The 24,624-nt window shown below is 44.5% G+C and overlaps 1 protein-coding gene across 4 annotated transcripts in view; it reads left to right on the top strand.

Annotated features, from left to right (window-relative positions):
* The window catches only part of slka (STE20-like kinase a), a 230,037-nt gene that overhangs the window by 180,728 nt on the left and 24,685 nt on the right, over positions 1-24,624 (top strand). The window contains exons 14-15 of one of the 4 annotated variants that reach the window (XM_085994124.1): positions 5,698-5,790; positions 23,329-23,400. The exons of 1 other annotated variant lie outside the window; for it this stretch is intronic. In XM_085994124.1, the coding sequence (XP_085850250.1) occupies positions 5,698-5,790; positions 23,329-23,400 (165 nt within the window). The remainder of the gene's footprint in view (positions 1-5,697; positions 5,791-23,328; positions 23,401-24,624) is intronic. 2 more of the 4 variants (XM_085994121.1, XM_085994122.1) reach the window with 2 other exon arrangements.

The raw sequence follows: 24,624 nt of genomic DNA, 5'->3' as shown, positions 1-24,624 counted from the left end.
ACAGTACTTACCTTCTGTAAGAGGTGATCTCCACCCCAGCCAGGAACAGGCCCAATTTACTCTTGAAGGACTCCTAGCTGGCAGCCTGTTCCCGAGGTCTCCACTAATCCCTGTGAATAGAACCATCTCCTGAAATCTAACACAGAATTAGAACACAAGAAGTAGGAGCAGGACCAGGCTACACGGCCCCTGGGCCCGCTCCGCTACCCACAGGGCCATGACCGTTCCGAACCTAGACTCATCCAATTTCCTGCCCGCTCCCCGTAACCCCTAATTCCCTTTACTTCTAGGAAACTGTCTATTTCTGTTTTAAATTTATTTAATGATGTAGCTTCCACAGCTTTCTGGGGCAGCAAATTCCACAAACCTACCACCCTCTGAGTGAAGAAGTTTCTCCTCATCTCAGTTTTGAAGGAGCAGCCCCTTATTCTAAGACTATGCCCCCTAGTTCTAGTTTCACCCATCATTGGGAACATCCTCACCGCATCCACCTGATCAAGCCCCTTCACAATCTTATATGTTTCAATAAGATTGCCTCTCATTCTTCTGAACTCCAATGAGTAGAGTCCCAATCTACTCAACCTCTCCTCATATGTCCACCCCCTCATCCCTGGGATTAACCGAGTGAACATTCTTTGTACTGACTCGAGAGCAAGTATGTCTTTTCTTAAGTATGGACACCAAAACTGTATGCAGTATTCCAGGTGCGGTCTCACCAATACCTTGTACAACTGCAGCAATACCTCCCTGTTTTTATATTCTATCCCCCTAACAATAAAACCAACATTCCATTGGCCTTCTTGATCACTTGCTGCACCTGCATACTAACTTTTTGAGTTTCGTGCACCAGGGCCCCCAGATCCCTTTGTACTACAGTACTTTCCAGTTTCTTGCCATTAAGATAATAACTTGCTCTATGATTTTTCCTGCCAAAGTGCGTAACCTCACACTTTCCAGTATTGTATTCCATCTGCCAAATCTCTGACCACTTACTTAGCCTGTCAATGTCCCTTTGCAGGTTTTTTATGTCCTCCTCACTCACTACTTTCCCTCCCATCTTTGTATCATCTGCAAACTTTGATATGTTACACTCGGTCCCCTCCTCCAAATCGTTGATATAGATTGTAAAGAGTTGGGGACCCAGCACTGACCCCTGCGGAACACCACTAGTTACTGATTGCCAGTCTGAGAATGAACCATTTATCCCAACTCTCTGCTTTCTGTTAGATAGCCAATCCTCCACCCATGCCAGAATATTACCCCCAATCCTGTGATTTTTTATCTTGAGCAATAATCTTTTGTGTGGCACCTTGTCAAATGCCTTTTGGAAGTCTAAATACACTACGTCCACTGGTTCCCCTTTATCCACCCTGTATGTTACTTCCTCAAAGAACTCAAGCAAATTTGTCAAACATGACTTCCCCTTCATAAAACCATGCTGACTTTGTCCTATTAAGTTATGTTTATCCAAATATCCTGTTACTGTCTCCTTAATAATCGACTCTAAAATTTTACCAACCACAGATGTTAGGCTAACTGGTCTATAGTTTCCAGCCTTCTGACTACTAGCCTTTTTAAATAAGGGTGTTACATTAGCAGTTTTCCAATCTGCCGGGACCTTTGCTGAGTCCAGGGAGTTTTGGAAAATTGTTACCAATGCATCCACAATCCCTATCGCCACTTCCCTCAAGACCCTAGGATGTAAGCCATCAGGTCCAGGGGATTTATCCGCCTTGAGTCCCATTATTTTACTGAGTACCACTTCCTTAGTGATTTTAATCGTATTTAGCTCCTCCCCCCCTAGAGCCCCCTGTTTGTCCAGTGTTGGGATATTCTTAGTGTCCTCTACTGTAAAGACTGATACAAATTATTTGTTCAGCGTTTTTGCCATCTCCATGTTTCCCACCATTAATTTCCCGGTCTCGTCCTCTAAGGGACCAACATTTACTTTAGCCACCCTTTTTCTTTTTATATAACTATAGAAACTTTTACTATCTGTTTTTATATTTTTTGCTAATTTACTTTCATAATCTATCTTCCCTTTCTTAATTAATCTTTTTGTTATTTTTTGCTGTCTTTTAAAGACTTCCCAATCTTCTATCCTCCCACTAGATTTGGCTACCTTATATGCCCTTGTTTTTAGTCGGATACTATCCTTAATTACTTTACTTAGCCACGGATGGCTATCTTTTACACCCTTTTTTCCTCAGTGGAATATATATTTTTTGGAAGTTGTAAAATAACTCCTTAAATGTACACCACTGATCATGTACCGTCTTACCCTTTAATCTATTTTCCCAGTCCTCTCTAATCAATTCCGCTCTCATACCTTCATAGTCTCCTTTATTCAAGCTCAGCACGCTTGTTTGAGATCCAACCATCTCACCCTCTAATTGAATATGGAATTCAACCATGTAATGGTCACTCATTCCAAGGGGATCCTTTACTAGGACATTTTTAATTAATCCTGTCTCATTACACAGGACCAAATCTAAGGTTGCTTGCCCCCTGGTCGGTTCAGTTACATACTGCTCAAGAAACCCATCCCTAATACACTCAATGAACTCATCCTCAAGGCTGCCCTGCCCAATTTGATTTGTCCAGTTAATATGATAGTTAAAATCCCCCATAATTATAGCTGTTCCCTTATTACAAGCCTCAACTATTTCCTGATTGATACTCCGTCCAACAGAGTTGCAACTGTTCGGAGGCCTATAGACTACGCCCACAAGTGTTTTTTTCCCCTTATTTTTCTGTATCTAACCCTGCTCTACCTGCCCTGGAAGTGTGGGATATTAGAGGAAGCTATGGAGACCTTGGGACACTTGATGCTGATACTAAATTCAAGGCAGGGCGGTGTTTCTTCCCCCAACCTTCACGGCCTTCCTGTTGATCACAGAATTGTTTCAAAGAACAATCCCTCTCTAGCCCTGTACTGCTGGTTGGGAACTGTTCTATTTGTGCAGGTAAGTGGTGTATGGGTTGGCCCTCTGATATAATGACGCCATGTTGCATTGTGTTGTTGTTCAGTGGAAACTGGTACCAGAGGCAGGTATAGTATCTGTACTGCCCATGTCACTTGTAAGATTGGCTAGTGCTGAGCATCAGAGTTTGATCTTCACAGTAGTCACAGTGGCAGTGTGCCCAGTGTCCCCCCCACCCCAGTTTTATCCAGTCCCACCCCCCCCCCCCAGGTGTGCTCAGCGTGTTCCCGGGTGCCCCAGTGTCCCCAAGCGGTCCCAGGTGACCCAGTGTGTGCAGGAGGAACCACCCAGCTCTGGTACCAGGCTGTCACTGCTTTATTTGTATTGCTACTGTTAATGTTTTATAGATTGTTTTGTTGCTGATTTCACTTTGATTGATGTGCATTTCATGTCTCTGTTTTTTGGCTGGAGCACTTTGCCTTGCCGACTGGGGTCTCTCTGGCGTGGTGTGGCGTGTGGTGTGGTGGTGGTGTGTCTGAGTGGCAGGTGGTGATTCCAGGTCTTTCTTCTGCTGGAACTTCTATCTCCAATAACTGAGGACTGAGGCAGCAGAGTTGCTTGGTGTGATTATCAAAATAGAAGGATAGGCTTGAGTTAAAACACTGTTCAGTGGGATTAAATTGTAATGAAAAAAGGTAAGGGATGAGAAGAGCATCATTTGCATTGACAGCCCTTCCAAGTATTGGAAAATTCATGTTGGAATTCCTGTTGTGTTGAAAAGCATGTCTGCTACTTCCAGCATGTTTCAGACTATTGTGCTAGCATAGTCCTTTGGTGCTGCGGTTTGGGAACATGGGCCAGTGCACAGCAGTGGGCAGAGACTGGCAGAACCAGTGCCCCCCCCACCCTCACCTACGTCTCTTACCGGCCTATCCTGGCGTGCTGCTAATGATGGTCGCGGAGAAGGTCCCAGCCCAATCTGTGCCACCTTCTCTGTTGAAAGAGGGCAGAGCTGGGAAATGCACAAACCAAGCTTGAGGGTTCAGTGTGGAATGCTGCTGCACTGTGCAGTCAGCTGAGAGTCTGTGCCACACCAGATCATGCAGGTTCCAGCACAATAATGAGACTTCCTGTTCCACCATAGACTGGATTGTCCTACATGCTGAGAGTATTAGCTTGCAAGCTTTTGAGGAATTCTCATGCTGTCTGTTGTAAATTTTTCAGCCCGTGTACAGTTAACTGAGCTACGCACCAAGCAACTGCAGTATCTGCCTCAGGCTTATCCTGGGACAGCCTCTTCTTCTGCAGTAAGGAACAACTCCGCTTGTACAGCTGTTCCTGCACAAATCCTACTTCTTAACTTGGTAACTGGCTGTCCTCTCGGTTCTACTAACCCTGGTGTAGTGTTTACCCTCCTATGTTTAAGTAACTGAAGGAAGCACGAGCTTTCAGTCAGAAGGAGGCATCTAACTGCAAATAGGAAGGATTTAGTCACCAACTAGCTGTCGACGCCTTCCTTTGACATTTGTAGTTTTGACTTTTAACCCAATTTGATATCTTGTTGCTCCCATTATCTCCTCCTTTGCCTCATGGCGAGTGCTCTAAGGCAAGAGCTAGATCCGTTACTGGCACAGTGCCTGCGTGTAGGAGGGCGGGTGTTGGAAATGGAAACCTGTGCTTTGTGCATTTTGCAGTAGAGCTTTGCCTGGTGCTGCTTGATGGCTGATTGGCCTTGAGTAGGGAAACAATCAAATGCTAATCTCGTTATACCCTGCAGCGTCGTCACCAGTCAGTGGAAAAGCCCCCTCGCCCCATAGATTCGCAATATCCTGTCCGGCAGGAGGACTTTCAGTCCTGAGTGTTTCATTCCAATCTATCCATCAGGTGTGCTTTTTTACACACTGGCAGGTTAAGTTGCTGCAGACTATAACATGCTGCTCTCTATAACTTTATATAGTCTAAACACATCCTTTTAATATGTGAGTTCTGAGAGTTATATATTGTACAAGTAATGCTTATTTACTTCCAAGATTAAAATATACTTGGCGATAACCTGCTCTGTAACACATCAGTGTCAGCCTTGGCTCAGTGGGTAGCACTCTCAACTCTTGAGTCAGAAGGCCATGGCTTCAAGCCCCTCTCCAGAGACTTGAGCACATAATCCAGACTGAGGGAGTGCTGCACTGTTGGAGGTGCGGCCTTTCAGATAAGATGTTAAAATGAGGCCCGCCTGGTGTAAGAGAGCCCATGACACTATTGGAAGAAGAACATGGAGTTCTCTGGGTATCCTGGCCAATATTTCTCCCTCAACTAACATCACTAGCACAGATTACCTTGTCATTCATCTCATTACTGTTTGTGGGATCTTACTCTGTGCAGAATGGCTGCTGCATTTTCCTACATTACTGGCACTGTCATTCAGAGTACACTTAATTGTATATGAAGTGTTTTGAGATGTTCCACATCTCTCTTTCTATAATTATCAGGATTTATTTTTAAAGTTGATTCCCCAGATGTAGCACATCTGCCGAAAGCTTCTCAGCACTCGCATATTAAAAGTATGCAAAACAGCAAGCCCTTTTCACTCACAGCCTATCCAAAGAATTCTAAAACTCTAGCAACTCATGGCTTAGGATTCTCGATGGTGATACTAACCCTTAACCTTGTGCTAAACAACGGCGCTGATTTAACCCAGCCTGGCCTGTGGCCTTGACTGCTGAATGCTTCCCGTATAAAAGGAATGTACTTCCCCCAACCCTCTGCATGCTTGTAGGTTAAAAATGAAGTGGATAAACTCCCCAGAGAACAGAGAAAAGAGCAAATGAAACGAATCCGAGAGGAGCTTTCGCAGTCCTTGCATGTTCAGGTAACTAGCAGCTGGCATTACTCATCAACTGTGCCACTTCCCTTACTGACAAAAGCATATCTGTCTGAATAGAAATATCCTCTGAAGCCAACGTAAACTTTGCTAACTAGTCGCAGTCCAGCATTGTGTCACTGCATGTCTCAGTTAAAATACTTGGATGTAGATATATGCTCTGTGGGTAAGTGTATCCCTGGTCTGTGCTGAGTTACATGGCCTTCGCCAGGTTGATGGTAGGGGATGCTACCTCCTTGGCTTGGAAGGGGTGAAAGCAGCCAGGGTTCCTGCTCCTGGTCACTATAAAGCGATTCTGCATGAAGTGCATGTGTCTGAACATTGGATGAGGACAGGAGCAGACTTGGCTGTGATGCTGTCCTGTTGCTACTCACTGCTTACGCATGAAGAATAGCCACTTGGATGAGGCCCTGGAGGGTGCTGAGCTTTCGTGGAACCTGTACCATACCACCTCCAGGAGCCGAACTGAAAACATTGTGTTGGGAGTGGGGAGGAGAAGTGCCAGATATCGAAGGTAAATGCTCTGAAACTAGGGGTCACTTCAACAAAGACAGATCTTAAGCTATCATGTTCTTTCAGTGAAACTGTCAGGGCTCAGGGTACCAGCAGTGTGCCACTGGATCTCTGAGCTGGCAAAATGAGGAGTCTCGGGAAGAACAGTAGGGTCTCCTTCACTCTTTTAAACCCCCCCAACTCCCCAAAGGTTCTTGTTTTATAAAAATGACAGATTTAGTTTCTGCCCCGTGATTGAATGTGTGGATATTTTAATGTCATTGTAGCCACCTGGTGCACGTTAAATTTACCACCTCACTCTACCAAAAGCTTTGCACCCCATCATAAATCTATAAATCTACCTAACTGAGAAGTGAGTTTGTATAAAGTCTCTGTGGGATGTTTTAAACATATTTTAACATAAATACATCTGCAGGGTAGCTGCATTATGCCAGCCAGTAGTTTAACACACTGGGCTGAGTTTGACTGTACTGTACAGAGTTTAAGGGTGCTGGTTACTTTGGGGTGTATCCCAGATGTAGCAAAGCAAAAGAATGTGTGTTTTGTTACAGAAAATGTTTTTCTGCTGCTGATGTGGAGTTGTCATCTATCGGCTAATCCAGAACCAGACTGATAGCGAGTGTGGCAATGGATGAATGACAGCAATGTGGGGCTGAGGAGAACCCAGTTAATGTTGCTGCTTGGTGCACCTTAAATTTACTGCCTCGCTCTACCAAAAGCTTTGCGCCCCATCATAAACCTACCTAACTGAGAAGCGGGTTTGTGCAGTAATCTCTGTGTGCTGTTTTAACATATTTGAGAATTTGTTTGCTTTAAATGGATCAGTAAATGTGTTAAAACAGCACGCAGGAATTTATATGGACTTGCTAAATCCACTGAGAGTGATTTGAACCTTTTTGGGAACAGGGCAAGGGAGTTTTCCCTGTGGTTTAACGGCAACATTGTCAGAAATGGACATTTAAAACTGGTGGGAAACCAGAGAAATGAACGAGTGGCTCAAAGGTGTGGGAGAAATGGGTTTCGATTCGTGGGGCACCGGCACCAGTACTGGGATAAGATGGAGCTGTTCCGTTTGGACGGGCATCACTTGAACCATGCTGGGGCTAGAATCCTGGCGAATCGAAAAACTAGGGCTGTAGAGAGGGCTTTAAACTAAATAGTGGGGGGTGGGGGGGAGGATCCAGGTAAGCAGGAATTTAAACAGTCAATGAGGAATGAGAAAACACTAGAGCAGTGTAGAGATGGGGGAAATAATAACCAGAGTGTGACAGGAAGGGACAGAATGTTTAAAAATAAGAGTGCAACAGAAAATGGGGCCAAAACAAGGAGAAATTGTAAAAAGACAAAGTTAAAAGCTCTATATCTGAATGTACGCAGCATTCGTAACAAGATAGATGAGTTGACGGCACAAATAGATACAAATGGGTATGATCTGATCGCCATTACAGAGACATGGTTGCAAGGTGACCAGGGCTGGGAACTGAATACTCCAGGGTATTTGACAATTCAGAAGGATAGACAGAAAGGAAAGGGAGGTGGGGTGGCTTCGTTGGTAAAGGATGGGATCAGTGCAGTGGTGAGAAGTGATATTGGCTCAGAAGATCAAGATGTAGAATCGGTTTGGGTGGAGATAAAAAATATTGGCCTAGAAATTCCGTTCCCTACAGGTGTGTACGCGCTGTGTACTCACCCGTAGGGCCAACGGAAGTGCCGGTTTTACACTTGCACTGCACATGCGCTGGAAACTGGCACTTACGTTCTCTGCAGAAAGGGCTTCCCAGGACAAACGCCTGCGACGGATAGGCAGCGCGTACGTATCAAACTTCCATTTTTTTCAGACTGGCTTGAGTCCAGGTAAGTCGGGAACAGCCGCGCCTAGAAAAGCAGGTGCTAGGCCTGCTTTTAGCAGGCTAATAGTTTAAGAAAGTAAAAAAAAAAAAATTTTTTCCCACAGATTTATCATTTTAAAATACTTTAAAGAAAGGTAAGTTTATTTTTAGCCCCGTTAAAAACTTTAATTATTTTTTCAAAAATTTAAATTTTTGTTTAAAATAGTTAATTTATGTAATTTATAGTCATTTTAAATATGTGATGTTTTTTTTAAATTTATTTGAAGTTTTACTTATGTTTTGGGGCTGATCTCTATTCACAGATTTGACAGGTCTTCCTGTCAAATCTATGAATGGAGATTCCCTGCTCTGATTGGCTCCCGATGGCCCACGTGATCCCAGGGATGCTGCGAACTAGCTGCGCCCCTGAGATACGCCTGCCCAGCACACCGGCAGTTTAAGGAGGCACATTAACAGAATTCTACGCCGGCCCAGAGCGTTGCGGTCGGCGCGGTTCGTTTGTGCAGGTCGGGGGCTTACGCCCGCGGGAAGCCTTCAACCAGAATTTCTGTGCCAATAAGGGGAAAAAGTCTCTGGTGGGCATAGTCTACAGGCTCCCGAACAGTAGCATACTGTTGGACAGAGTATAAATCAACAAATAATGGAGGCCTGTAAAAAAAAAAAGGTACGGTAATAATCATGGGTGATTTTAATCTCCATATTGATTGGACAAATCAAATTGGCCATGGTAGCCTTGAGGAAGAGTTCATAGAGTGTATCCGGGATGGTTTCCTAGAACAGTATGTAATGGGACCAACCAGGGAGCAGGCTATTTTGGATCTGGTACTCTGTAATGAGACAGAATTAATAAATGATCTCATAGTAAAGGATCCTCTAGGAAAGAGTGATCATAACATGGTTGAATTTCAAATTCAGTTGGAGGGTGAGAAAGTTGTATCTCAAACCAGATCTTAAACAAAAGCAATTACAATGGCATGAGGGCAGAACTGGCTAAAGTGGACTGGAAAAATAAATTAAAAGGTAAGACAGTTGAAATGCAGTGGCAGACATTTAAGGAGATATTTCATAACTCTCAACAAAAATATATTCCAGTGAGAAAGAAAGATTGTAAGAGAAAGGAGCACCATCCGTGGCTAACCAAGGAAGTAAAGGATGGTATCAAATTGAAAACAAAGGCATACAATGTTGCCAAGATTGGTGGGAGGCCAGAGGATTGGGAAATTTTAAAAACCAGCAAAGGATGACTAAAAAAAATAAAGAGAGAGAGAAGATGAATTATGAGAGTAAACTGGTAAGAAATATTAAAACAAAGTAAGAACTTCTACAGGTATATAAAAAGGAAGAGGGTAGCTAAAGTAAACATTGGTCCCTTAGAGGATGAGACTGGGGAATTAATAATGGGGAACGGGGAAATGGCAGAGACTCTGAACAAATAGTTTGTATCTGTCTTCACGGTAGAAGACACTAACAACATCCCAATAATGGACAATCAAGGGGCCACAGGGAGGGGGGAACTAAAGACAATCACTATCACTAAGGAAATAGTACTTGGTAAAATAATGGGACTAAAAGGTGACAAGTCCCCTGGACCAGATGGCCTGCATCCCAGGGTCTTAAAAGGAGTGGCTGCAGAGATAGTGGATGCATTGGTTGCAATATACCAAAATTCCCTGGACTCTGGAGAGGTCCCAGCGGATTGGAAAACTGCAAATTAACACCTATTTAAGAAAGGAGGGAGACAGAAAGCAGGAAACTATAGACCAGTTAGCCTAACATATGTCATTGGGAAAATGCTGGAGTCCTTCATTAAGGAAGCAGTAGCAGGGCATTTGGAAAATCATAATGCAGTCAAGCAGAGTCAGCATGGTTTTATGAAAGGGAAATCATGTTTAACAAATTTGCTGGAGTTCTTTGAAGATGTAACGAGCAGGGTGGATAAGGGTGAGCCAGTGGATGTGGTGTATTTGGATTTCCAGAAGGCATTCGATAAGGTGCCACATAAAAGGTCACTGCATAAGATAAGAGCTCACGGAGTTGGGGGTAATATATTAGCATGGATAGAGAATTGGCTAAATAACAGAAAGCAGAGAGTCGGGATAAATGGGTCATTTTCTGGTTGGCAAACGGTAACTAGTGGGGTGCCACAGGGATCAGTGCTGGGGCCTCAACTATTTACAATCTACATTAATGACTTGGATGAAGGGACCGAGTGTAATGTAGCCAAGTTTGCGGCTGATACAAAGATGGGTGGGAAAGCAAGTTGTGCAGAGGACTCAAAGAACCTGCAAAGGGATATAGACAGGCTAAGTGAGTGGGCAAACGTTTGGCAGATGGAGTATAATGTGGGAAAGTGCAAGGTTATCCACTTTGGCAGGAAAAATAGAAAAAGCAAATTATTATTTAAATGGAGAGAGATTACAAAATGCTACAGTTCAGAGGGACCTGGGGGTCCTTGTGCATGAAACACAAAAAGTTAGCATGCAGGTACAGCAAGTAATCAAAGAGGCAAATGAAATGTTGGCCTTTATTGCAAGGGGGTTCGAGTATAAAAGCAGGGAAGTCCTGCTACAACTGTACAGGGTATTGGTGAGACCACACCTTGAGTACTGCATACAGTTTTGGTCTTATTTCAGGAAGGTTAAACTTGCATTGGAGGCAGTTCAGAGACAATTCACATGGTTGATTCTTGAGATGAGGGGGTTGACTTATGAAGAAAGGTTGAGCAGGTTGGGTCTATACTCATTGGAATTTAGAAGAATGAGAGGTGATCTTATTGAAACATATAAGATACTGAGGGGGCTCGACAGGGTAGATGCAGAGAGGATGTTTCCCTTCGTGGGGAAATCTAGAACTCGGGGGCATAGTTTCAGAATAAAGGGTCACCCTTTTAGAACTGAGATGAGGAGGAATTTCTTCTCTCAGAGGGTCGTAAATCTGTGGAAGTCTCTGCCCTAGAGAGCCGTGGAGGCTGGGTCATTGCATAAGAACATTAGAAATAGGAGCAGGAGTAGGCCATTCAGCCCTTCGAGCCTGCTCCACCATTCAATGAGATCATGGCTGATCTTCTGCCTCAACTCCATTCACCGGCCCTATCGCCATATCCCTTGATGCCCTTACTAGTCAGAAATCTATCGACTTCTGTTTTGAATATACCCAATGACTGAGCCTCCACAGCCCTCTGGGGTCGAGAATTCCAATGATTCACCACCCTCTGTGTGAAGAAATTACTTCTCATCTCAGTCCTGAGTGGCCTACCCTTTATCCTGAGGCTGTGGCCCATGGTTCTAGACTCTCCCAGCATCCACACTATCAAGCCTGGTAATAATTTTGTATGTTTCAATGAGATCCCCTCTCATTCTTCTGAATTCAAGAGAATACAGGCCTAGTTTACTCAATCTCTTCTCATACGACAGTCCCGCCAGCCCAGGAATCAATCTCGTGAACCTTCATTGCACTCCCTCTGGCAAGTATATCCTTCCTTAGGTAAGGAGACCAAAATTGTACACAGTACTCCAGGTGTGGTCTCACCAAGGCCCCATATAATTGGAGTAAGACTTCTTTACTCCTGTACTCAAATCCTCTTGTAATGTAGGCCAGCATACCATTTGCCTTCCTAATGGCTTGCTGCACCTGCACATTCACTTTCAGTGACTCATGTACAAGGACACCCAGGTCCCTTTGAGCATCTGCATTCCCCAATCTTTCACCATTTAGGAAATACTTTGCCTTTCTATTTTTTCTACCAAAGTGGATAACTTCACATTTATCCACATTATATTCCATCTGCCATGTTCTTGCCCACTCACTGAGCCTGTCGATTACCCCTTGAAGCCTCTTCACATCCTCTTCACAACTGACACTGCCACCTAGCTTTGTATCATCAGCAAATTTGGAGATGTTGCATTTAGTCCCCTCATCCAAATCATTGATATAGATTGTGAATAGCTGGGGCCCAAGCACCGATTCTTGCGGTACCCGACTAGTCATAGCTTGCCATCCTGAAAACGATCCGTTTATCCCTTCTTTTCTGTCTGTTAACCAATTCTCAATCCATGCTAGTATATTACCCCAATTCCATGTGCCCTAATTTTGTTCACCAACCTCTTGTGTCGAAGGCCTTCTGAAAATCCAGATACACCACATCTACCGGTTCCCCTTTGTCTACTCCACTAGTTACATCCTCAAAGAACTCCAATAGGTTTGTCAAACAGGATTTCCCTTTCATAAATCCATGTTGACTCTGCCCAATCTTACTACAGTATTAGTTTCTAAGTGCCCAGTTATTGCATCCTTTATAATAGATTCCAGCATTTTCCCAACTACTGATGTGAGGCTAACAGGTCTGTAGTTCCCCGTTTTCTCTCTCCCTCCTTTCTTAAATAGTGGGGTTACAATTGCTATCCTCCAATCTGCAGGAACTGTTCCAGATTCTTTAGAATTTTGGAAGATGACAGCCAATGCGTCCACTATCCCAATGGCCATCTCTTTCAAAACCCTAGGATGTAGTCATCCGGTCCTTGGGATTTATCGACTTTTAGTCCCATTAATTTTGCTAGTACTGTTTTTTTACTACTAATAATTTCTTTAAGTTCCTCATTCTCGCCACATCCTTGGTTTTCTCGTATTTCTGGGAGGTTTTTTGTGTCTTCCTCTGTGAAGACAGAAATAAAGTATTTATTTAATTTCTCTGCCATTTCCTCATTCCCCATTATAAATTCTCCTGTCTCTGACTGTAAAGGACCTACATTTACCTTTGCCAGTCTTTTCCTTTTCACATACCTATAGAAGCTTTTACAATCCGTTTTTATATTTTTCGCTAGTTTGTGCTCGTATTCCATTTTCCCTTTCTTTATCAATTTCTTGGTCCCCCTTTGCTGATTTCTAAACAGATCCCAATCCTCAGGCTGACCGCTTTTTCTGGCAACTTTATAAGCTTCCTCCTTTGACTTAATACTAGCTTTCATTTCTTTTGTTAGCCATGGTTGGATAACTTTTCCTTTTGGGGTTTTATGCCCTAGAGGAATATATGTTTGTTGCAAGTTATGCATTATTTCCTTGAATGTTAGCCATTGTATGTCCACCTTCGTACCTTTTAGTGTAGTCTCCCAATCTACCATGGCCAACTTGTCCCTCATACCCTTGTAGTTTCCTCTGTTTAGATTGAAGACCTTAGTTTCAGATTGGACTACATCACTCTCAAACTTAATGTAAAATTCAATCATATTATGGTCACTTGTCCCTAAAGGTCCCTTTACCACAAGATTATTGATTAGCCCTTTCTCATTACACAGTGCCAGATCCAGAATAGTCTGTTCCCTGGTTGGTTGCTCCACATACTGATCCAGGAAACCATCTCGCATGCATTCCAAGAATTCGTCCTCCACACCATTAGTGGTAATTTGATTTGCCCAGTCAATATGTAGATTAAAGTTCCCCATGCTTACCGTATTGCCCTTGTTACATGCACTTCTAATTTCTTGATTGATACTGTGCCCTACATTATCACTACTGTTTGGTGGCCTATACACAACTCCCACCAATGTTTTCCGCCCTTTGCTGTTTGTTAGCTCCACCCAAATGGATTCTACTTCTTCATTTTCAGAGCTAAGATCCTTTCTCTCTACTGTCTTTATCCCATTCTTTATTTTCAGTGCTACCCCTCCTCCTTTTCCATTTTGCCTATCTCTTGGGAAAATGCTAGAGTCCATTATAAAAGATGTAATAGCAGAGCACTTGGAAAACAGTGACAGGATCGGACAAAGTGAACATGGATTTACAAAAGGTAAATCATGCTTGACTAATCTACTGGAATTTTTTGAGGATGTAACCGGTAGAATAGATAAGGGAGAACCAGTGGATGTGGTGTATTTGGACTTTCAGAAGGCTTTCGATAAGGTTCCGCATAAGAGATTAGTGTGCAAAGTTAAAGCGCATGGGATTGGGGGTAAGGTACTGACTTGGATAGAGAACTGGTTGGCAGACAGGAAGCAAAGAGTTGGAATAAATGGGTCTTTTTCCGAGTGGCAGGCAGTGACTAGTTGGGTACCGCAGGGATCGGTGCTAGGACCCCAGTTATTCACAATATATATTAATGATCTAGACGAGGGAACTAGATGTAATATTTCCAAGTTTGCAGACGACACAAAGCTGGGTGGGCGTGTGTGCTGTGAGGAGGATGCCGAGAAACTCCAGTATGATTTGGACAGGTTGGGTCATTGGGCAAATGCATGGCAGATGCAGTATAATGTGGATAAATGCGAGGTTATCCACTTTGGTGCAAAAACAGGAAGGCAGGTTATTATCTGAATGGCAATAGATTGGGAGAAGGGGAAGTGCAACGAGACTTGGGTGTCCTTGTGCACCAGTCGCTGAAGGTAAGCATGCAGGTGCAGCAGGCGGCTAAGAAGGCAAATGGTATGTTGGCCTTCATAGCAAGAGGACTCGAGTACAGGAGCAAGGATGTCTTGCTGCAGTTGTACAGGGCCTTGGTGGGACCACACCTTGAGTATTGTGTGCAGTTTTGGTCGCCTTATCTGAGGAAGGATATTCTTGCCATGGAGGGAGTGCAGCAAAGAGTCACCAGACTGATACTTGGGATGGCAGGAATGACGTATGAAGAGAGATTGGGTCGATTGGGCTTGTATTCGCTAGAGTTTAGAAGAATGAGAGGGGATCTCATTGAAACTTATAAAGTTCTAACAGGACTAGACAGACTAGATACAGGAAGGATGCTCCCGATAGCGTGGGTGTCCAGAACCAGGGGTCACAGTCTAAGGATAAGGAGTAAGCCATTTAGGACTGAGATGAGGAGGAATTTCTCCACCCAGAGAGTTGTGAACCTGTGGAATTCTCTACCACAAAAGGCAATTGAGGCCAATTCATTAAATATATTCAAGAAGGAGTTAGATATATTTCTTAAGGCTAAAGGGATCAAGGGATATGGGGAGAAGGCAGGGACAGGGTACTAAATTTGGATGATCAGCCATTAAATGGCGGAACAGGCTCGAGGGGCCGAATGGCTTACTCCTGCTCCTATCTTCTATGTTTCTATGGTTTTAAAAAGTTAAGTATCCTTGAATATTTAGTTCCCAACCTTGGCCACTTTGCAATCACGTCTCCGTTATGGCTATTAGATCACACCTGTTAATTTCTATCTGCGCTATTAATTCATCTAATTTGTTGTTCAGAGGTTGATTACAGACAAAAATCGCCAATTTATTTCTAATAAACGTCCACAAACCAGCCTTTCAAAGTCCAAGTCAGTGAATCAGACTGTATAAATGTGCTGACATTTTAATTTCACTCCATCTTCTTGTTTCCTGGCTGATAAACCACTTGAGAGGCACAAATTGAGCACTATTTCAGACGTGATCTGATTGGTCAGGTTTTTACCAGTGAAGCAAACTAAATCCTGGAGAATAAACTTTGCCAGTGGAAGCTGAGAGATTTGCATTTCTGTTTGCTGCCTGTGACAACAATCGATTCTTTCCTGTTAGTCACAGCACACGTGGGGGTTAAGATTGGTTACTGCTAGCTCTTTCTGCAAGATGCAGAGAATATGTTCCTGTCTGGTATGTCAGGTGGTGATGTGTGGACTGATGCTGCTGTTGGCCTGGTACGGGGATTTATCTCATGCATCATTCAATGGGTCAAGTCAAGCCATTCCATTCAGTTACAAGCATCCTGTGGGGCCTGTTTACAGTACACATTTGTTTGACAGCTGTATTTGAGAACTCCATAGTAAGGTGTAGGTACATATGAGTCAGCGCACTCCATGGTAAAGCGTAGGTACATAGGAACTAAAGGACCCGTGAGTCCGTTTTATATTGAGAGTTAGCACAGAGGAGGTGCCTTTGTGTTTTGATTCCAGGAATAGTGAAGTCAGTATTTCCTGTAAGCCTACTGTATGTGTTCAGTGCTACCATTTGTGTGTTTAATGTTCAATAAATTAGTGTTCTTCTGCTGACTGGAGATCACGTGACAGTATGAGATATATTCCAGTGAGTCAGAGTACAGTGACTGGGTTCTCTGTTCAACCGCTCAGTCTCACTACATCAACCTAGATATTGGGTGGGTCAAGGAATACTCCAGTCCATAGGGGACACGAGGTCCACTTACAGGAGAACCCAAGGAAAATATCTAAAAATGTAACACAGACATTAAAATAAACAGAAACCGGCCAGATCAGTACCCTTTATTTCTGAAAGCTGGAAACAACCTCCATCATCTTCCAAAAGAAAGATCTGCAAAGATTCCCCATCTCTCCCAGAATATTCAACAGTACTTGTGTAGACTGTAAAGTGCGCACCAAGTAGTTAGTCAGTTTTAAGAAAGGAACCCTTCTCGAGATTTGCATTCAATTTGGTTTCACAGATATTAGTGCAGATGTTCCTGTTCCTCTCCCTCCCACCCTGGTGCTTTCCAAGTCCAGGAGCACCGGGATTTCCTGTCCTGGCCCATTAATATGACCTGGGGCAAGGGTCCACTCCCTGTCTTGGCCTAGCACCTGCATAAGGGGCAGGTCTTTGAGAACGAAGATGAGCAGCCAGAAAGCCCCGACTTCCACACAACACTGGGGGAGGATGTGGTGGAGGGTCTGCCACAGTACCGAAACGGCTCCCATCAAACTCACAAATGACATCCTTTGTGACTGTGACAAAGGTAAACTATCCCTCCTCGTCCTTCTTGACTTGTATGCAGCCTTTGACACGGTTGACCGCTCCATCCTTCTTCAACGCCTTTCCACCGTTGTCCAGTTGGGTGGGACTGCACTCGCCTGGTTCCATTCTTATCTATCTAATCATGGCCAGAGAATCACCTGCAAAACGGCTTCTCTTCCCGCTCCCATATCGTTACCTCTGGTGTCCCCCAAGGATTTATCCTTGGCCCCTTCCTATTTCTTATCTACATGCTCCCCCTTGGCGACATCATCCCAAAACACATGTACGCTGATGACACCCAGCGCTACCTCACTACCACTTCTCTCGACCCCTCCATGGTCTCTAAATTGTCAGACTGCATCCAGTTCTGGATGAGCAGAAATTTTCTCCAATTAAATATTGGGAAGATCGAAGCCACTGTTTTTGGTCCCCACCACAAACTCTGTTCCCGAGCTACTGACTCAGGTTGGCAGGCTGTAACTAGTGGGGTACCTCAAGGATCAGTGTTTGGGCCTCAGCTATTCACAATCTATATCAATGATTTGGATAAGGGGACCAAATGTAATATATCCAAGTTTGCTGATGATACAAAGCTGGGTGGGAATTTAAGTAGTGAGGAGGATGCAAGGAGGCTTCAAGGGGATATAGACAAGCTAACTGAATGGGCAAGAACAGGGCAAATGGAATATAATGTGGAGAAATGTGAAGTTATCCACTTTGGTAGGAAAAATAGAAAAGCAGAGTATTTTTTAAATGGTGAGAGATTGGGAAATGTTGGTGTTCAGAGGGACCTGGGTGTCCTTGTACACGAATCACTGAAAGTTAACATGCAGGTACAGCAAGCAATTAGAAAAGCAAATGGTATGTTGGCCTCTATTAAAAGAGGGTTTGAGTATAAGAGTAAAGTCTTACTGCAATTATATAGGGCCCTGGTGAGACCACACCTGGAGTATTGTGTACAGTTTTGGTCCTTTACCTAAGGAAGGATATACTTGCCATAGAGGGAGTGCAACAAAGGTTCACCAGACTGGTTCCTGGGATGGGGGGATTGTCCTATGAGGAGAGATTGAGTAGACTAGGCCTATATTCTCTGGAGTTTAGAAGAATGAGAGGTGATCTCATTGAAACATTAAAAATTCTTATAGGGCTTGACAGAGTAGATGCAGGGAGGGTGTTTTCCCTGGCTGGGGAGTCTAGAACCAGGGGTCACAATCTCAGAATAAGTGTCGCCCATTTAGAACTGAGATGAGGAGAAATTTCTTCACTCAGAGGGTGGTGAATCTTTGGAATTCTCTACCCCAGAGGTCTGAGGAGGCTCAGTCGTTGAGTCTATTCAAGACAGAGAGCGATAGATTTTTGGATATTAAGGGATATGGGGATAGTGCAGGAAAGTGGAGACGAGGTAGAAGATCAGCCATGATCTCATTGAATGGCGGAGCAAGCTCGAAGGGCAAAATGGCCGACTCCTGCTCCTATTTCTTATGTTCTTATGTTATCTCTCTCCCTAACATCTGTCTGGACTGAAACACATTGTTCACAACCTTGGTGTCATATTTGACCCTGAAATGAGCTTCCGACCACATATCCGCGGCATAACTATGACCGCCTACTTCCACCTCCGTAACATCGCCTGTCTCCGCCTTTGCCTCAGCTCATCCACTGCGGAAACCCTCATCCATGCCTTTGTTACCTCTAGACTTGACTATTCCAACGCACTCCTGGCTGGCCTCCCACATTCTACCCTACGTAAACTTGAGGTCACCCAAAACTCGGCTGCCCGTGTCCTAACTTGCACTAAGTCCCGTTCGCCCATCACCCCTGTTCTCGCTGACTTACATTAACTCCCGGTTAAGCAACACCTCGATTTCAAAATTCTCATCCTTGTTTTCAAATCCCTCCATGGCCTCACCCCTCCCTGTCTCTGTAATCTCCTTCAGCCCCACAACCCCCCGAGATAACTGCGCTCCTCTAATTCTGCCCTCTTGAGCATCCCTGATTATAATCGCTCCACCATTGGTGGTCGTGCCTTCTGTTGCCTGGGCCCTAAGCTCTGGAATTCCCTCCCTAAACCTCTCCGCCTCGCTACCTCTCTTTCTTCCTTCAAGACACGACTTAAAACCTACTTCTTTGACCAAGCTTTTGGTCACCTGCCCTAATTTCTCTTTATGAGGCTCGGTGTCACATTTTTTGTCTTATAATACTCCTGTGCAGCGCCTTGGGACGTTTTACTACGTTAAAGGCGCTATATAAATAAAAGTTGTTGTTGTTCTTGTCCAAACCTCAGAAATTGTACCTTAACCATCCGGTTTCATCCTACTCCCAGGACCCCCACTGAGCCTCCAGATTGCCGGGTGCAGTGCAATGCCTCACTGGGTCTCCCTGCACTGAGCCTCCCGGTGAGCGCTCCTACAGGAAAATGAGGAATAAGTCCGGATACACCCCCTCCCACCTCACTTATGAGATTTTTGGGCCTGTGCCAACTGCAGGCCCAGGGCCAGCTCTGAACCCCCACAGGGCAATGTAAAAAGGGTGGAGCTCCGGTGAAATGGGTCTCCGCCCCTTTTCTTGCACTTTGCACCCTGGGAAGTGGGTATTTCGCGATGGCGAGGGCCACGATAATAGGACCTATTAAAATCTCTCCATGGGATCACTATTAATGTAGCCTGGGACAGGGAGTGACAATGGCTGCCCTTCTCACCACAGAGCCATGGACTACTGCAGGCCACGCGCTGACTATTTCCTGACCCCTGGGTGGATGCTGACTCTCTGGCTGCTCGCCCCAATACCAGCTGGTCCATATCTGCTCAGGTTTCTCCTAGTGCAGCTCCTTTTATATTTTGCTCAGCAGGTTGAGCCTGTTGAGTTCCAGGTCTGGAGATTTGGAATGGTGTGGTACTATTGGAGAATTTAGGATTGTTCTGCCAATAACAATGCTGAGGAAACTCCTTCCAAGCCTGCAGAGCCAGAAGATTCAAATAAGCACAATTAGCAGATACAGAAGTGCGATATGATGGAAGGCGAATGAGGAGATGGTGGAAAGTGAATGAGGAGATTGGAATGATACAGCACAGACGGAGGCCTGTGCCGGCTCTTTGAAAGAGCTATCCAATTCCTATATGCAAAAAGGGAGCTAGAACAGAACCTGGGAATATGGACCGGTCAGCTTAACGCCAGTGATAGAAAAGATAGGGGAATCTATACTAAAAGAAGTGATAAAACAACATCTAGAGACAGAAAATATAAGTCAGCATGGATTCCAAAAGGCTAATAGAATTCTTTGAAGAGGTAACGGAAAGAGTAGACAAGGGTAATGCAGTAGATGTCATATACTTGGATTTTCAAAAGGCCTTTGATAAGGTACCACACGGTAGGCTCATAAAAGAGGTTAGGGTATGTGGGGTCAGGGGACAAATAGCTGAATGGATTGCAAACTGCTACAAAATAGAAAACAGAGAGTAGGGGTAAAGGGTAGTTATTCAGATTGGAGGAAGGTAGAAAAGCGCTGTTCCACAAGGATCAGTGCTGGGACCATTGTTATTCATAACTTACATTAATGATTTGGACTTGGGAATAAGTAACTCAATATCAAATTTTGCAGATGATACCAAACTGAGGGGGGTGGGGTGGGAGTTTGATGCAACATAATACAAGAAGACATTAGAAAACTTGCAGACCGGACAGTTAAGTGGCAAATTAACTTTAACATTGATAAATGTAGACAAATACACTTTGGTAGGAAAAACAGAAACCTCACCCACACTGTAGAAAATAAGAAACTGAATGGGGTAGAAGAGCAAAGGGATCTAGAGATACAAGTGAACAAATCATTAAAAGCAGCATAGCAGGTCAGAAAAGCAATTAAAATGCTAACAAAGCACTGGGATTTATTTCCTGGGGTATAGAATTGAAAAGTAGTGAAGGTATGTTAAACTTGTAAAGGACCCTGGTCAGGCCGCACTTGCTGGACTGGGCACAGTTATGGTCGCCATACTATAAAAAGGACATAGAATCACTGGAGAAAGTGCAAAAAAGATTCACAAGGATGGTACCAGAACTAAGAGATTACAGCGATCAGGGAAGGTTGAACAGGTTGGGCTTTTTTCTTTAAAAAGGGGAAGACTTAGAGGAGACCTGATGGAAGTTTTTAAAATTGTGTTTGGATTGGACAGGGTAGATGTGGAGAGAATCTTTCCACTTGTGGGAGAATCTAAAACTAGGGACCATCAATACAAGATAGTCACTAATAAATCCAATAGTGAAATAAGATGACATTTCTTTACTCCGAGAGTGGTTAGAATGTGGAACTCGCTACCACAGGGAGTGGTTGAGGTAAATAACTTGTCTAGTTCCCCTTTGAAAGCATCTGAGTACATGAGAGAAAAGAGAATAGAAAGATGTGCTGAAAGACTGAAATGAGATGGATGGACTGGGAGGAAACTCTTGTGGAGTATAAACAGCAACACAGACTAATTGGGCCGAATGCTCTGTTTCTATCCTGTATATTCTATGTAATTAGTCCCACTCTCTGCTCTTTCCCCAGAGTCCTGGTCAATGAGGAGATGATGGAAGGTGAATGGAGTTGGAACTAGTATGACCTGTTCCTGTGTATAATAGTAATGGAGATAGATCCTGTGGAACAGGGCTGTGGGGGTCTCACAATGAGACCTGCGGAGCGGAGCCTATTACACATGAGGGTAGTGCGTTTGATGTAGTCTATGTGGATTTTAGCAAGGCTTTTGATAAGGTCCCACATGGCAGACTGGTCACGAAAGTAAAAGCCCATGGGATCCAAGGCAAAGTGGCAAGTTGGATCCAAAATTGGCTCAGAGGCAGGAAACAAAGGGTAATGGTCGAAGAGTGTTTTTGTGACTGGATGGCTGTTTCCAGTGGGGTTCCGTAGGGCTCAGTACTGGGTCCCTTGCTTTTTGTGGTATATATCAATGATTTGGATTTGAATGGAGGAAGTTTGCAGATGATACAAAAATTGGCCGTGTGGTTGATAATGAAGAAGAAAGCTGCAGACCGCAGCAAGATATCAATGGACTGGTCAGGTGGGCAGAACAGTGGCAAATGGAATTCAATCTGGAGAAGTGTGAGGTAATGCATTTGGGGAGGGCTAACAAGGAAAGGGAATACACATTAAATGGTAGGACACCGAGAAGTGCAGAGGATCAGAGGGACCTTGGAGTGCATGTCCACAGATCCCTGAAGGTAGCAGGACAGGTAGATAAGGTGGTTAAGAAGGCATACGGGATACTTGCATTTATTAGCCGAGACATAGAATATAAGAGCAGGGGGGTTATGCTTGAACTGTATAAAACGCTAGTTAGGTCGCAGTTAGAGTACTGCGTGCAGTTCTGGTCACCACATTACAGGAAGGATGTGATTGCACTAGAGAGAGTACAGAGGAGATTCACGAGGATGTTGCCTGGGCTGGGGGAATTTTAGTTCGAGGAAAAATTGGATAGGCTGGGTTGTTTTATTTGGAACAGAGGAGGCTGAGGGGAGATTTAATTGAGGTGTATAAAATTATGAGGGGCCGAGATAGAGTGGATAGGAAGGACCCTTAGCAGAAGGGTCAATAACCAGGGGCATAGATTTAAAGTAATTGGTAGGAGCTTTAGAGGGGAGTTGAGGAGAAATTTCTGTACCCAGAGGGTGGTGGGGGTCTGGAACTCACTGCCTGAAAGGGTGGTAGAGGCAGAAACCCTCATCACATTTAAAAAGTACTTGGATATACACTTGAGGTGCGGTAACCTACAGGGCTACGGACCAAGAGCTGGAAAGTGGGATTAGGCCGGATCGCTCTTTGTCGGCTGACACGGACACGATGGGCCGAATGGCCTCCTTCTGTGCTGTAAATTTCTATGATTCAACCTTGTTAATACCTGTGTTACAATAGCAGAGAAAGGACTGTCATACCAGTGTGTCAGACATTCACCGCTAATATCGCCAACTGTAATCCCCTGGGCCTCTATTTCAGTACAGATCCCTTTGCTGCTCTCACTTGCCGTTGGGTAAAACTCCTTTGCACGTTTGAGGTTTATTGAGCGACAGTCACACGTTGGGTCATTAGCTGACTGCCTGTCCGGCAAGGTTCACTGCATAACCAGCCTGGCGCACTGTGTCCCTAATGCTGCTCATGTTTCTCAGTACCCGTGACCTGCTGGAAGCTGTCTGACCTTTCCTCTGTGACTGCATCACCTTCTCTCTTTCCATCTGTATAACAGGAAATGCTGGCCATACACCGCAGCTCCATCAACATCTGAAAAGAGAAAAGCCAGGTTAAGGATTTGGCAAGACCCTTTTATCTAAACCTTAGCCTGCCTTTTCTGACACTCGCAGTTTTTATTTTTGCCTCATCCTCTGTAATAATGCTATGCTTGCTGTTCAGTGCTTCTGCCCACCTGAACCCAGCAGCCTGGATGGGTTGGATGACCTTGTGTGTGTGCTGCCTCCTTGTCCATTTGCTGATGTGGGAAGTCCATTATTCTGATCCACAGGGTGTCGCCCAGGTTATGATACAGTCTTTTCAGTTATCTTCGTGCACCTTGTTCAACGCACAGCTTCAGGATGTAAGTTCCTTTACCCTTTTGTGATTGCCGGGTTTGTCGTGTGTTTTCTGTCTGTCCGTGTGCTGTGGGCAGTGTTGCATGTTTCGGGATCTAGCATTTGACCAGTCCAAGTGCTGGTGACTGTCGTTTGGTTGAACCTGATTCTTTCTTTTGGAAATCCTAAAGTCTAAATCATGAGAAGGGGGAACAGGTCAGACACTGTGCTTCACCCTCTGGGACTGGGGTTCAAATGCAGCCCGAACAGAGGGGATGAAGGTCTCCTCTCTCTGGGCACTGGGTGGTGCAGTGGGCCCGACACTGCGCTTTCACTCCTGGGTTTTGTGAAGTGAGTTTGGACGAATCTCAGCTTAACTTCTGTTGGATACTGTGCGACTCACGCTGATGTTTGGACCATGAATATTCCCGGCCTGCATCCTCACCTCCCTGTTGGATATGGAATCTGTCCCTCCAACAGTTGATGATCTGTGAAGCACTGGTGGGAATTTGGGCTTTGCTGCTAACTGCAGCCCGTAGGTGCATGTGACTCTGGTGGTAACAGGAGGACCGCTTTGTGGATTGAGGTGCTACGGAAGATTGCAACACTCTCTACGAAGCAAAACTGGAAGCAGTGTTCTGAACCCAGTCCTGTTTCTGACCCCGGCCAGCAGCCCAGCCGCTGCCAAATGAGTTGCTGGGCAAGCAGCTGGAGTAGGCTCCAACCCGCCAGAGGAGGTTAACTGCTAAACTGGTGGTGTGAGCAAGCCCACTGGGCAGGAAGTACAGCAGTACAGACCCACGCCACTGAAATCAGTCCTCAAGGACAGCCCCAACCCCTGCTGCTCAATAAAGCTCACTCACTGTCACAACGCACAAACCGAATAAACTCAATACCACACCGATTAAACTCAATACCACACCGAATAAACTCAATACCACACCGATTAAACTCAATACCACACCGATTAAACTCAATACCACACCGAATAAACTCAATACCACACCGAATAAACTCAATACCACACCGATTAAACTCAATACCACACCGAATAAACTCAATACCACACCGAATAAACTCAATAACAAACCGAATAAACTCAATGCCAAACCGAATAAACTCAATACCAAACCGAATAAATGCAATGCCAAACTAAATTCAGGTGAGCTTTACGAAGGAGATGTAGCTGTTTTTGATGATGAGCCAACACCTTTAATCCTCGGTGAGTGGGAGCTAATTCAGTAAGGGCT

Source organism: Somniosus microcephalus, chromosome 8 (assembly GCF_052327205.1).
Source record: "Somniosus microcephalus isolate GS21.2 chromosome 8, FLI_Smic_1.0, whole genome shotgun sequence".
Classification (NCBI taxonomy): domain Eukaryota; kingdom Metazoa; phylum Chordata; class Chondrichthyes; order Squaliformes; family Somniosidae; genus Somniosus; species Somniosus microcephalus.
This window is presented reverse-complemented; position numbering and strand designations above follow the sequence as displayed.